The following is a 15,607-nucleotide window of genomic DNA, read 5'->3' as shown; positions in this document are numbered from 1 at the left end:
TTCGTTTTCTACTTGGGATCTTTTGCATGCCAAGAAGATGCTCAGCCACTGAGCCCCAGCCCCACTGCGTACCTGAGTATGGGATACTCTGACTGAAAGAAAATGAAAACAAATGCAAAAGAAAGTTCAGGGTTTTTTGTTTTTTAAAAAACTAGCTTACTTTCTAATACTAAAAAATACAGTTCAGGTGCTTAATCAATAAATGACCAGCATTTGACTCAGACTTTTGTTTTTTCAACAGTCCTAGATAAGGGTGTTCAAAAGTTCAATTCAGTGTGAGGATTTCAAATGTGAAGTTCAATGTGAGGATTGTCGATTTCACTAATCAGGACTGTTGTTCCCATCTTATTCTATTGTCTGTGTAGATCAAGCCAAAATCCCACATTTACAAGGACTAAGCAAGATCAGACCTGGATACATTCTCTTTCAAACCCAATTGAGCCATTGAATATTACCAGTGATGACTGAATGCATAGCCTGTGAACGTATTCCCTTTTCCTCCCTCTAGGGTACCAACATCGCTGCTGGCAAGGCCGTTGGCGTTGTTATCGCCACTGGAGTCTACACAGAAATCGGGAAGATCCGGAACCAGATGGTTGCGACTGAGCCCGAGAAGACCCCCTTACAGCAGAAACTGGACGAGTTCAGCCAGCAGCTCTCCAAGGTCATTTCCCTGGTCTGCATCGCCGTTTGGGTCATCAATATCAGCCACTTCAGCGACCCCGTGCACGGTGGCTCTTGGTTCCGTGGGGCTATCTACTACTTCAAAATTGCCGTGGCCTTGGCAGTAGCTGCCATCCCCGAGGGACTTCCGGCTGTCATTACCACTTGCCTGGCGTTGGGCACCCGCCGGATGGCCAAGAAGAACGCAATTGTGCGGAGTCTGCCTTCAGTGGAAACCCTCGGCTGCACTTCGATCATTTGCTCCGACAAGACCGGCACCCTAACAACCAATCAGATGTCGGTCTGCAGGGTGAGTTTTGGAGTTGGCGCTGCCAAACTCTTATTGGCTGTTTTTTCCCCCCTCCTGTTTGTGGCTTGGTTGCTCTGGAGCGACATGGGATGCCTCCAGCTTACCCCAGAGGGAGAATGGCCCTGAATTCAGCAAATACGATGCTTGCTGCAAATTGATGAATAGTATTTTTAACCCACTTTTCAGCCAAATTGGGATTCCCAAAACAGCTTTAGGTAAGATCCTTGCACAACGTGTAGATCATAAATGTTCAGTCAGATATTAAGTATAATTGCATAAGAAAGTGTTCCTATACAAAAATCGTAGCCACTATGCCCAAAAATTCTTATATGATTCCGTTTCTCAATACGTCTTATATAATACATATAACAACACCAGGTTCCAAATTATATTCACATATATATTAAATGCATATATATTCAATATATATTCAATGCATATATTAGTGTTTGTCCTAACATTTAACTAGTCTAAGAAACATACAACATAACCACAATGTGTCAATTTCGCCATACAGTTAGAGAGTCCAACTCTTCCGATAAGAGTCTCTTATAACATATTATATGCATTGAATATATATTGGAGTGATTGAATATAATTTGGAGCCTGGTGTTGTTATATGTATTATATAAGACGTATTGAGAAACGGAATCATATAAGAATTTTTGGTCATAGTGGCTGCGATTTTTGTATAAGAAAGTGTTCCAGCAGGAGATTTTCAGTAAGGTCTTGGTTCAGGCTGCTTCCTGCCTTTTCCTTCCCGAAACATTGTTAACTGAAGGACTGAGCCAACATGGTGTAGTGGTTAGGAGCAATGGAGTCTAATCTGGAGAACAGGGTTTGAGTCTTTCCTCCTCCACATGAATGGAGGACTCTAAACTGGTGAACCGGGTTGATTTCTCCAGTCCTCCACATGAAGCCTTCTGGGTGATCTTGGGCTGGTCATAGTTCTCTCCAAACTCTCTCAGCCCCACCTACCTCACAAAATGTCTGTTGAGGGGGAGGAAGGGAAGGTGATTATAAGCCATTTTGAGGCTCCTTAAAGGTAGGAGCCCTGTGGCACAGAGTGGTAAGCTGCAGTACTACAGTCCAAGCTCTGCTCACGACCTGAGTTTGATCCTGACGGAAGTTGGTTTCAGGTAGCCGGCTCAAGGTTGACTCCGCCTTCCATCCTTCCGAGGTCGGTAAAATGAATACCCAGCTTGCTGGGGGTAAAGGGAAGATGACTGGGGAAGGCACTGGCAAACCACCCCGTAAACAAAGTCTGCCTAGTAAATGTCGGGATGCAACGTCACCCCATGGGTCAGAAATGACCCGGTGCTTGCACAGGGGACCTTTCTTTAAAGGTAGAGAGAATCAGGGTATAAAAACCAACTCTTCTTCTTCTACTTCAAGATAAGCCAAATTCTAATACACAGATTAAAAAAGGAAACCCATACATGATATCTCTGGGGGGAAGGAGATGGAAGTATTTAAAGCATTGCTGCTCCACCCTGGATTGTGGAAGTCTTGTGCAGTCTCCCCCTGGGATTCCATCAGGCTCCACAGAGCATTTGAATTCCAGGTTTGGTGCATAGATCACAGGGCCTAGAAACTTGGTTTTAAAAGAAAGGCAGGCTGTTCTACTACCTGTTCAGTCGCCTGGCAGAAGGATGGAATATTTGTATCTGGCTGATAGTTACTGACTCCAGGGTAGGCTTCTGACACACCATAGCCTGTGGGGTAATCACTTTCTCTCTTATCAAGGAAGCATATCTACCTCTCAGATCCAGTCAGCCGCCCCCCCCACCCCCAGAAGATTTACGTAGCCAGGAAGAGCACGGATCATAGAAGCATACAAGTTGACTGAACAGGTGTAGAGGGAGAGAAGGCATGAGCACATTGGCCCCACCCTCTGCTTCCACCTGGCTGCCATCTTGTGAACATGGCGCCTATGTGTGGAAACAGTTCAGTGCGTATGCTCCATGCGTATCAGGGACACTGCTTTTCAAATGTTGCCAATCACAGAGAAGGGAGCAAATGCATGGACTCTACCTACGTGTGAAGGTGTTGTGATCACGAGTTGGTGATCATGCAGAGATGGGGGGGGGGCTTAGAGCCAGCGCACTCATGCTTGCTCTCTCTCTCTCTTCATGCATTCATTCAGTGCGCAGAGGGGGTGTGAGTACAGGGCTACAGACCTTTGGATAATCGGCCAAGGTTATTGCTAATGGAACAGAATCTGGGCACTGTGATTGGAATCCAAGCCAACGTTTAGCAGGTTTGCTATATTTAAAAAAATAAAAAGCTAAGAAAAAGGTGGCTTGCAAATTTTGCCTCTTCCCTCTGCCTTCTTCCCTGTCTTTTATTTATTTATGTATTTTTAATTCAGTGGAAACCCTTGAATCAATATTTAGTATTCCATACACCAAGCAGCTCTGGGGCAGAAATAAAAGTTTAGTTAATGTTTAACCATCAGGAGATCCCTGGTCAAACAAGAGGAAGGCTTAATGGTAGGAATAAGGATATTGTTCACAGGTTTGCCACCTTGCTTAAAAAGTTAAATATTTGCCCAACGTGGTCCTGCTGGCTGCTAAAAACTCCCCTGTGCTTCTGGGGAGGGGATGTTTGTTGTTAAATAGGGTTAACTCCTATCCTGCCCTTACCATTGTATGCAAAACTGATTGAAGATCCTGGATAAATATTTGGCTCAATCCCATTGCAGCTAAGAAGCAGCACTTTTGTGGGAACCAGGTTTCTCTCTACCCTTCAGCTTGATCCGTTAGTGCATAGAGGGGGAGCATCTATAAACACACTGGTCCCACATCCTGTCACTGCATGTCTGCTGGCTCATGAGCACGGTGCCTCTGCACGGAGGAAGTGTGTAGGTGTATGCTCGGCTCTCCGTGATCAGAAATGGGAAGAAAGCAGAGTTGCTGATCTCAGGGGTGGGAGCGTATGTGCGTACACTTCCTTTGCATGCAGGCAATGTGCTCAAAAGCTGGCAGTCATGTTTTGGCAGAAGGCAAGACCGGCATTGACTGGTCTCTACGTGCATTGACTGAACATGCTAGATGGCCATCTGACAGCAATGCTGGGCAGATCGTGAGAAGGAGGGCATGGTTGCGTCAGTGCTTGGCTCTCGTGGCCCTTTCTTACATGCCCAGGGAAATGCCGATCACCACTTTGGGGTCAGGAAGCAATTTCCCTCCAGGCCAGATTGGCCAGGGATCCTGGAGGGGTTTATTTTATTTTTTTGCCATCTTCTAGGCAAGGAGTAGGGGTCATCGGGGTGTGGGGGGGGGGGAGATAGTTGTGAATTTCCTACATTGTGCAAGCGGTTAAACTAGATGATCATGGAAGTCCCTTCCAACTGTATGATTCTATGCAGAGGAAATGTGTGGACAGGGCTTTCTGTGGCAAGGAGCAGAGATGTGTGACACTGGTCTCTATTTTTGCCATTGTGCCCCTGCGGCTTATTCACCAAAGTAGATATGAACACATCGGGATCATTGTTACACATTCTGCACATATACATATCAGCATGGGCAAGTGAGGGCAAAACAGTGAAGGCAGAGGAAAAGGTGGAATTGGTAGCTGAGAAGCAGAACCAACAGGAGGTGGGGGGGGGGAGAGATGCTGAAAGGCAATGAAGCAACATGAGCCTTCACCTGTCTGCGCACAACATGTACCAGTCTTGGCTGATATTTCAAGGTTCTGCTCATTGCTCCTGTGTTAAAGGTAGCCCCCTCCGTCTTTGAATCGTTTAATTTTGTTTTCCTCGAAAGGAGGACTGTTTGGGTCTACGTCTTGGCAGGGCGGCTGCTGGGTCATTTTGAGCGAGCAAATAGCTCCGCTGGCTGTGTTTGTGTTCCCACCTCCCCAGCAAGGTATTTAATTGTCTGCTTTTAAGCCCCGTGCGTTCAGAGTGCTTAGGAGAGGAGATGATTAAGCAGCCGTGTGTAGGACCACGAGGGAGGGGCATTGCGAACAAGCTGTGCTTTATGCCTGTCAGACAGGTGTTTGTTATGACGTGTGAAGGTCACCTGAGATTGCAGATGTTTGTGATGATTGTGTGATCCTCGTTTGTGATTGCAGCACAGTACAAGTGTTAAAAAATAATTGCACTTTGAGATTACGACATCTGCAGGGTGCTACTCTGGTGAGAATATCCTATAAGTTGGCTCGTAGAGGGTTACGTACCCATTTTCTGGTACTTGTTCATGGTAAATTACTGTCCCCATCTTTGCCTTTGGACAATGTCTTCTTTTTTAATGAGAGTTCCTAGAGTTTTCATTCTTTAGGGTTCAGCCCCGTCCCTGGACCCGTCCTAAAGTTTCAGAGGATGAGTCTTGGCTGTCTTTTGGCATTCCCAAGAATGCACATGAGCATGAACGCTACAGCTCATGCATAGCTGTCTTACACTCTTCAGTAAAGGTAAAGTCCCCTGTGCAAGCACTGGGTCATTACTGACCCATGGGGTGATGGCACATCCCAGCGTTTACTAGGCAGACTATGTTTATGAGGTGGTTTGCCATTTCTTTCGCCTGTCATCTTCACTTTGTTTGGCACCGATTTTAGGATCATTACAGGGCGATCTGGCTGCGGCATCCATCACCCCATTGATCACCAGGGTTGATTCGGCTGATCTGGCTGGCTAGGCGGGTGTCCCGACCTCCCTCACCGCTCCATGTGCGTCCCTCCCATCTCAGATGGAATGAGTGTACCGTTCTTTGGCTAAGGGATCATTACAGAGGTTCCCACCCCCCATTCTGTAGCGCATCTTTGACCGAAAGAACAATCATCCTCCCTGATTTTAGGTGAAGCATCAGTTTTCTGGTAACCATTTTTGCTTTTTGGGAATCTTTGTTGTGTCTCTTTAAGTGTGAGATGCAAGAGTCGTCATTCTTGAGGGTTTGGCTTCCTCCCTAGGTTGTCTGGAGTGGTGATCTCCAACCTTTTTGAGCCTCCTGGCACCTTTGGAATTCCGACATAGTGTGGTGGGCACAGTCACAAAATAGCTGCAAAGGGAGGCAAAGCCAGCCACAAAATTGTTGCCACAGCTTTCCTTCCGCCACACAGCGGCGATCCCCATGCTGTGGTGGCAGCTGCTGCCAAAGCAACATTTTTAAAAATCTGCACAGCCAATCAAATCTCCAAAAAAGCCCTGCCCGGCCCCGCCCGCTTGCTAAAAACACTTGGCAGGTGCCAGAAAAGGGTTGTCGGGCACCATTGCGGCCGCCGGCACCATGTTGGGAACCCCTGGTCTAGAGGTTCAATCTCCCAGTGGGTGGAGGACACACTTTTTCTCTAGTGCACGTCCCTGTAAACCCACACAAATGCACATTAAGGCACCCATCCTGTGCATACCCCGCCTCATCACACGTTGGCGAGGCTCATTTTGAACTGCTGATAACAGATGGTACGACTGTTATGTTTTTCTAGCATATCTTCAGCTCAAAGGGTAAGCCCTTTCTTATCTTCGAAACGTCAAGTGGGCTCAAATTTCTTCTCCCTGCTGTTTCATTCAGATATCAACACCATTTCCATCATGCTTCTCTCTTCAGCTAATCAAACTCATGGGTCTATTTGGGGGGGGGGGGTTTGTGGGGGTGGTTTATGTACAACAGCCGGGGGCTCCTCGGAAAAAGAGTGGGATCAAAATTGTTGTTTTCCTGCCTTGTTCTGGTTCCTCTCACCAAATTCCACTTCTAAATATGTGTTTTTCAACCTTACGTTTGTGCCAAACAAATTGGTATCGTATGAATAAATGATATGTGCGTAAATGTTGTATATATGAAAATCAGGAGAAGAGAAGAGAAGGCTTTTATACCCCCATTTTCCTACTTTTAAGGAGACTCAAAACAGCTAACAACAGTGTTGCCTTCCTCTCCCCACAACAGGCACCTTGCGAGGTAGGTAGAACCGAGAGAGCTCTGAGAGAACTGTGACCGGCTCAAGATCACCCAGTAGGTTTAGCCACCACGGCTGCTAGATTGATATATGCAGCTAAATGGAAGACAGTTGAGATACCAGATAAAAAAGACTGGATAAAAAAGATGCTGGAATTGACGGAGATGGTGAAACTTACAGCTTTGATAAATCAGAATGACAATGAACAAGTTTTGGGGGAATGGGAGGCTTGGAGAATGTACTGTGAAAATTATTTTTTATCGGGACCATTTAAAGGATACTCATTGATTTAATCCCTTATCCATACTTTGTATTAATTTTTATATTAGGCATTGATTTGATAATGTTGGATAGGACAAAAACAGATTAATTAAAATAATTTGGGATTAGTTCTGTTAGCAAAAGATTATACAATTTAATTTCAGACGGGAGAGGGAGAGGGGGAAGTCATTTGATTGTTAAATTAGAAATATTATTTGTTTTTCTCTTTATTATTATTATTATTATATTGTTTTTATGGATACATTAAATGAAGAAAAAATAAAAAAATATTATTTTTTTTTTTTTAAAGATCACCCAGTAGGTTTCATGCGGGGAATCAAACCCAGTTCTTCCAATTAGAATCTCCCACTCTTAACCACTACACAACACTAGCCATTTGTATACTACGCTGCACAAATGACCTGGGGCCTGCAGATTTGAAGGCTCGCCTCTCCCACAAGCTTAGATCAGTATATCACTTCCTGCCTAGAGGAAGGTTGGGCTATGGTTGCCAGGTCCCTGCTGGGGGCAGGGGATCCCCCTCTTTGCGCTCTTCCCGTTGGCGCCGTCCAGCTAACTGGTGGGGGTCTTAACAGTCATAAAATGAGACCTAGGCCTTGACGGTGACGGTGATGACGCGATGATGTCATCACGGTGCTGACGCCATGGGAGACGCTCTGGTATTTGGACATACCATAAAGACCAGTGTCTTTATGGTATGTAATATAGTAATTGATTGCATTTTAGAAGCTGGATAGTTCAAAGTAGGATACAAGGTACAATTATGCACACAAACATACAAAGCTGCCTTTATACGGATTCAGACTTTGCCATGCAATCCTGGGGCGGGGGCAGAGCTGCATAGTAGCTGATGTGACCCCTACACCAGCGTCCATGCCATGCCAGCGCAGGGCAACTTGCGTTGGCCCCCGGGGATGACGCAGTGGCACGGTCCTCAGGCGCCACTCCCAGCAGTGTTGTCCAGCATAAAACGTCACGCTGGCATCCGAGGGCATTCCCAGGAGTGGAGCTGACGAAGGAAAGAAAGAAAGAAGGAAGGAAAGAAAGAAAGAAAGAAGGAAGGAAGGAAAGAAAGAAAGAAAGAAAGAGAAAGAAAGAAAGAAAGAAAGAAAGAAAGAAAGAAAGAAAGAAAGAAAGAAAGAAAGAAAGAAAGAAAGAAAGAAAGAAAGAAAGAAAGAAAGAAATGTGAGAGCTGAACAGTGAGCGATAAAATAAAACTATTATAAAAAGAGACATCATGGGGAACATTCTCTCATCCCTATTTTTGAAACAATGCTGAGCAGGTTCTTGTAAGTACACCAGAATGGAGCTTGGCTTTCAACAATGTATAGTGGGAATTGAGTAGTCTGGGACATACTGACTTTTTCTAGCTTCCACACAGGTGTTAGCCTGCACCCAAAAGCCTTTTAAGGTTGACCATATCCTGTGTTTATACCTGAGCTCTGTCCTGCTGGCTGCCCGCAGCCGGTTCTCACAGAACACTCCCTTTAAAATGGGTTTGTGGAGGATCAACTCCTTGCCTCTCCTATCCTGCTGGGGGATTAGCCATGTGCTATTTCCGCTCCACTGTTTACACCTGATTGTAAACATGTCTTTCCATTCAGGCTGGAAAGATGCTGTGGGGGGGGGGGGGCACACACCATGTATTTCTATGTGTACAGTAGAATACCTGTCGACTCTCTTGATGTTCAACTTCCAGACCCGGCTCATGATGCATTATTCAGTCACTGCACATTTTGTAAACCAAGCACATTTTGCTTGGTTGCCACGGGATGCAGGGTGTTGTCTCTCTGTTGCCTTAGGGTTGCCAACCTCCAGGTAGTAGCTGGAGGTCTCCTGCTATTACAACTGATCTCCTGTTGATGGAGATCAGTTCACCTGGAGAAAAATGGCCGCTTTGGCAATTGAAGTGCAAATCTATGGCATTGAAAATCTATGGCAAATCTATGCAAATCTATGGCAAATCTATGGCATTGAAGTCCCTCCCCTCCCCAAACCCCGCCCCAGAAACCTCCCGACGGTTGCGAAGAGGGACCTGGCAACCCTATGTTGCCTGCAGGCCGAATCCTGAACTTTGAAACATTTAGAAATGCCTGAATTAGTAGTTAAGAGTTCAAAAGCTGGGGAAAGTATAGGGGGATTAAAATAAACTTTAACTAAACTAGAGAAGGGTACAATCTGTGTCCTTAAAATCTGGCTGCTGATTTTGGAAGAGTTTCAGTTTCTTGGCGCTTGGTAGATGTCGAAATGCAAACTTTATTTTCCTTAGCAAACAGACGTTGTTCTCCCATGTTTCATGGTGTTGTTCCGGATTATGGAACTGCAGCTGCTTACTTATCTCATTTGGAATCACCTGATGTCTGAAGAGCATTTATGCTTGCCAGGTCTAATATCCTTCCATCAGCCATTTTATATGGTAGACATAAGAGAATTCCTCTCTGTGACAGGTGTTGTTAGGGTTACCAGGTCCCTCTTCGCCACCGGCGGGAGGTTTTTGGGGCAGAGCCTGAGGAGGGCGGAGTTTGGGGAGGGGAGGGACTTCAATGCCATAGAGTCCAATTGCCCAAGCAGCCATTTTCTCCAGGGGAACTGATCTCTGTCGGCTGGAGATCAGTTGTAATAGCAGGAGATCTCCAGCTATTACCTGTAGGTTCGAATTCAAAGTGAAAGCACAAGCAAAAGTAAACCCACAATAAGGTTGCTACAATACAATATTGCTGTTTAGACGTCTTACTTTGCCGTCCATGCATACAAGGAAGGCACACTCCTTCGGATATTGAATGAATTGTGCATGGAAGGACTAAGAACTTGAAAAAGTTTCACATGAAATGGAATTATACCGGATTTCCATTGCACAACGTCTTGTCTCCGTTGCCTGATTGTTGCAATTTATATGTATGGACTTGAAACGAATTGAGCATTTTCGCCTATATTTACCATTTTGTAACGCTTTTTGCGTCGTTATATTGGGTCTATGTTAGACCAACTGCAAATTTCCTGTTTGCTCAACTGAGGTTGTGTTTGTGAGATTTTTATTCTCAATATATTTTTCTAAACAGCAATATTGTATTGTAGCAACCTTATTGTGGGTTTACTTTTGCTTGTGCTTTCACTTTGAATTCGCAACTCCTGAGTAGCACTTGTAGCCGGTTTTGACTATTACCTGGAGGTTGGCAAGCCTAGGTGTTGTCCGTGCATGGTTGGGGTACCTGAACACTTAATTCATGTGTTACTGCAGTGTAAGTTTTACTTGAGGCCGAGGAACGTTTATATCAGACGTTTGTTGTCGAGTGTTCAGCGTTTCTCAGACCAGCAGTTGGTGGAATTCCGATAAAATCTGATAAAATTCTGATAAAATCACTCAACAAGTAGCCAGATAACCTGCTAGCTGTATCAACAATACGCGAACTGCTTGTACGCGCCCCTAGATAATGTTGCGAACAATGTTACTTTAATGCTTTTATAGACTATTTTGTTTTCGTAATCTTGTTTTATAACTCTGTGTGTGTGTTAAGTGCCGTCAAGTCGCTTCCGACTCATGGCGACCCTATGAATGAAAGTCCTCCAAAATGTCCTATCTTTGACAGCCTTGCTCAGATCTTGCAAACTGAAGGCTGTGGCTTCCTTTATTGAGTCAATCCATCTCCTGTTGGGTCTTCCTCTTTTCCTGCTGCCCTCCACTTTTCCTAGCATGACTGTCTTTTCCAGTGACTCTTGTCGTCTCATGACGTGACCAAAATACGACAGCCTCAGTTTAGTCATTTTAGCTTCTAGGGTCAGTTCAGGCTTGATTTGATCTAGAACCCACTGATGTGTTTTTTTTGGCAGTCCAGGGTATCCGTAATACTCTCCTCCAACACCACATTTCAGAGGAATCTATTTTCTTCCTATCAGCTTTCTTCATGTTTTATATCTACGGTGCGGTAAATGCCTAATAAAGGCGACGAGGAGGAGTCTCCGTTTCACGGCCTCCTTGGTGCCCCCTTCAGGCCCGAAATGGAATGCCGATGTGCAAATCGGCTCCTGTGGTTGGCAGACCGTATGAAGCCTGTGGATTGGTCATGAAGGCTAGGGGACCAGCGTGGCTCGGCAGAATGGGTTTGTAGTCCCAAGAGATGGACTTGGAGACTCGGAAGTTATTTGCACCCTGAATGTACCCCAGGCGTACACAACCTTGAGTTTATTAGACCGTGTAAAAATAATGGCTCATTTATTGCAATGTGTTATCTGAGCGGGGAATGATCCTGGGTTAGAAGGAGGAGGAGGAGGAGGAGGTTTTTTATATGCCGACTTTCTCTACCACTTAAGGGAGAATCAAACCGGCTTACAATCACCTTCCCTTCCCCTCCCCACAACAGGCACCCTGTGAGGTAGGTGGGGCTGAGAGAGCTCGAAGAGAGCTGTGACTAGCCCAAGGTCACCCAGCTGGCTTCACGTGGGAAGAGTGGGGAATCAAACCCGGTTCTCCAGATTAAAGTCCACCGCTCCAAACCACCGCTCTTAACCACTAAGCCACGCTGGCTTGTTCTCTATAAACAGTTCGAAGCAGCTTCTACATGAAATCAGCAGTTTAAATAATTCAGTAAATAACAAGTAATGAAAACAGGAAGAGGCAGTGGTGGAAACAGGGTGATTACTAAAACCAGCATACAGCAAAAGGCAACCCGAAACAGTCCTTGGGGTAGTGCTTGGAGTGTCGGACTGGAATCTGGGAGACCCAGGTTCAAATCCCCACTCTGCCATGGACGCTTGCTGGATGGACTTGGACCAGTCACTCACTCTCAGTCTAACCTACCTCACTGGGTTGTTGTGAGGATAAAACAGAAGAGGGGGAGAACAATGTTGTAAAATGCTTTTGGTCCACATTGGGGGGGAAAGCAGGATATAAATATATCCCAAACATGGATGACCGAGAAAGGTTTTGGCCTGGTAAATGAAAAGCACCACAAAATTGAAATGCTGCCACAAAGAAGGCCCTGAGGCATCTTCTGTCCAAGCCCTTCTTCAGGGAATCCTTAATTGATTTATTATGTAGTATTATTATTTATAATTTAAATATTTACTGTATTTATAGTCCGCCTTTCTCACTGAGAGTCAAAGCATATTACACAGCGTAAATCATAACAGTCCATAAATTCTACTACTACTGCTACTATATAGAGACATCTAATAAGCTGGGTGCAGGCCAATCCAATTAATATGGGGAGACACCCTTGTCATCCAAGCCGTGGACAAGGGGACCGCTGTCTCAGAAGAGTCAGCCAGAGGCCCCTGCGTAGGAGAAATCAAGGGCTTTTGGTGACGCCACCAGATAAAGGCCTCCCATTAGGGCTACCAATCTCCAGGCGGTGCCTGGAGATCTCCTGGAATTACAACTGATCCTCAGATGGCAGAGATCAGTTCCCCTGGAGAAAATGGCTGCTTTGGAGGGTGGACTCTATGGCACTGTGCCCTACTGAGGTCTCTCCCCTCCCCAAATCCTCCCCAGGCTCCACCCCCCCCAAATCTCCAGGTATTTCCCGACCCAGAGCTAGTAACCCTATGTATACATGATGCAGATTAGCCTTTTGCTTTTCCCTTGAGCCATTTTTCTGCTCATTTGACACTTAGTTCTTTTAGTCTCTGGCTTCTGAGGTTTCATAAGGTTTTGCTTAATGATACCAGCATAGGCCTGAGGACTAGAGATGTGTCTTTCCTTAAAAGTTGAAAGTCTCAGGAAGTTTGATTTTGTGCTCAAAGCCACGTGCTATAGCTTTGTTTCTTCCACCCTGCTTCCACCCTACATACGGCTCAGAATATATTTGCTACAACGCATCTTAACATAGATGGGGGTTTTTTGGGGGGGAAAAACACCATCTGTTTTTAACAAGCTTTCATCTAGTTGCCCAGGGAAGATAGAATACTGGCTTGACTTGCTGTTTGTTCCTGATTGCCTAATTTTAGAAATGCAATTGGATACAATTGGAATAGAACGGGATTTCTTTTAAGCGCTTTCTTTTGAAATCCATGCACAGCTGGCATGGTTCCCGCTTGACTTCTGGAGGGCTGTGTTGTTAACGGCAGGTGGCAAACCCTTGATGCTTGCCTCTCCAGCTGTGAGTGATTCTAGACAGGAACCTCATAACTTTTTAATGGTATAACCTTTGTTGGCTTTATTAAAAAACCTGCATTTTGCACATCTAACGTGGCTATATGCTTGCCTCACCTCCCCAAAATTGCTAAAATGATGTCTTACGTGGTCCTACTGTTAGTTTTGCAGCAGACATTTTTAATCTCATTCTTGCTCCAATATATAACTTTGAACTAGGCTTTCCAACCTCCAAGAGGTGGCTAGAGATCTCCTGGGATAACAACTGAACTCCAGGCGACAGAGATCAGTTCACCTGGAGAAAATGGCCGTTTTAGACAGTAGACTCTGTGGCATTATTCCCCATTATTCCCCACTGAAGTCCCTTCCCTCCCCAAACCTTGACCTCCTCAGGCTCCACCCCCAAAATCTCCAGGTATTTCCCAACCCAGAACTGCCAACTCCACTTTTAACCACAATTTGTATCTAATTTATTCTGGGCACAAAATGCACAACTTTTGACTGCACTGTTCATCTAGCAGTGCTCTCTACACTTCTAGCTATCGTATGCTTTTGCCGTGAACCCACTTCCGTTAAAATCCTTTCCTGGAATGTGGCGGGCTGGACTTCCAAGATTGGGTCGCCAGGTATGGTTGAGTTTCTAAACCAGTTTTCAATAATACTACTACAAGAGACTTAGGCACTAGAGGATGTGTATCTCTCAGGGTATACATCCTTCACGGGGAGAGCACTAAGAGGGGATAAAGGTAAAAAGGTAAAGGTCCCCTGTGCAAGCACCGGGCCATTCCTGACCCATGGAGTGATGTTGCATCCCCGACATTTACTAGGCAGACTTTGTTTGCCAACAACCTAGGGGGAAATACCCTTGTCCCTTTAATAAAGGTTTATGGGAAGTCGTATACTGGGTGGTGTAAAAAGCATCACCTACTCATTTTCACACCTTAAGGTAAAGGTAGTCCCCTGTGCAAGCCCTGGGTCAATACTAACCCATGGGGTGACGTCACATCACGTTTACTAGGCAGTCTGTGTTTACGGGGTGGTTTGCCTTTACCTTCCCCAGTCATCTACACTTTACCCCCAGCACGCTGGGTTCTCATTTTACCGACCTCGGAAGGCTGAGTCAGCCTTGAGCCGGCTACCTGATACCAACTTCCTTCGGGATTGAACTCAGGTTGTGAGCAGAGCTTGGACTGCAGTACTGCGGCTTACCACTCTGTGCCACGGTATACATCCTTCACGGTATACATCCTTCACGGAGAGAGCACAAAGAGGGGATAACGGAGGTCACCTTAAAGCTGGTCTATCATGTTTGATCTCAAATAGTCTACAATATGACAGAGTAGAGCTCCTTGAATCTTCTCCTTCCACGCTATCTGTTTACCTGGAGTTTAAAGCATGCTCCCTTATTCTCGTGACAGTTTATAGTCCACCTAATTTGAGTAAAAAACTCTTAAACCAGGTTTGGTCCCAGCTAGAGGATTTATTAAAGCTGATAGGAAGAAAAGAGATTCCTTTGAAATGTGGTGTTGGAAGAGAGTGTTACGGATTCTGTGGACTGCCAAAAAAACAAATCAGTGGGTTATAGATCAAATCAAGCCTGAACTGGCTCTAGAAGCTAAAATGACTAAACTGAGGCTATCGTATTTTGGTCAAGTCATGAGACGACAAGAGTCACTGGAAAAGACAGTCATGCTAGGAAAAGTTGAGGGCAGCAGGAAAAGAGGAAGACCCAACAAGAGATGGATTGACTCAATAAAGGAAGCCACAGCCTTCAATTTGCAAGATCTGACCAAAGCTGTCAAAGACAGGACATTTTGGAGGACTTTCGTTCATAGGGTCGCCATGAGTCGGAAGCGACTTGACGGCACTTAACACACACAGAGAGAGAATTTATTAGATAGATCAATTAACCTCCATCCAAGGGCAAAATTTTTGATGGCAGGGGACTTTAATGCCCATATTGGGAAGCAGGATGAAATATGGCTGGCCAAAGCGGGGCTCACTGAAAGCGAGGCTTTTGCTGTGCGAATGTAGCAAACTGTACCACAGGTCATCTGGCCCAGAGAGCAGGCTTCTTGCCCTGGCTGCTGATGGAGGAGAGAACAGCATACTGTGTGGTCTGTAGGGTTGCTAACCTCCAGGTGGTAATTCAAAAGGCAAACATCGTCAAAGTGTGTATGTCATAAAAAATAGTAATACACCTGGTTTATAGTAATAAATATTTACATGCATAACCTCACATGCATCATATAAACATAAATAAGAGTTAGGGTTGCCAGGTCCCTCTCCATCACCTGCGGGAGGTTTTTGGGGCGGAGCTTGAGGAGGGCAGGTTTGGGGAGGGGAGGGACTTCAATGCCATAGAGTCCAAT

At 45.4% G+C, this 15,607-nt stretch overlaps 1 protein-coding gene across 1 annotated transcript in view; it reads left to right on the top strand.

The window, feature by feature from the left end:
* ATP2A3 (ATPase sarcoplasmic/endoplasmic reticulum Ca2+ transporting 3) overlaps positions 1-15,607 on the top strand; it is a 74,385-nt gene that overhangs the window by 25,179 nt on the left and 33,599 nt on the right. The window contains exon 6 of the mRNA XM_056865641.1: positions 509-973. Coding sequence (XP_056721619.1) covers positions 509-973 — 465 coding nt within the window. The remainder of the gene's footprint in view (positions 1-508; positions 974-15,607) is intronic.

The sequence above is a fragment of the Euleptes europaea genome, chromosome 19, assembly GCF_029931775.1.
Source record: "Euleptes europaea isolate rEulEur1 chromosome 19, rEulEur1.hap1, whole genome shotgun sequence".
NCBI lineage: Eukaryota > Metazoa > Chordata > Lepidosauria > Squamata > Sphaerodactylidae > Euleptes > Euleptes europaea.
Note: the sequence above shows the minus strand (reverse complement) of the source record. Positions and strands in the feature narration are given on the sequence as shown.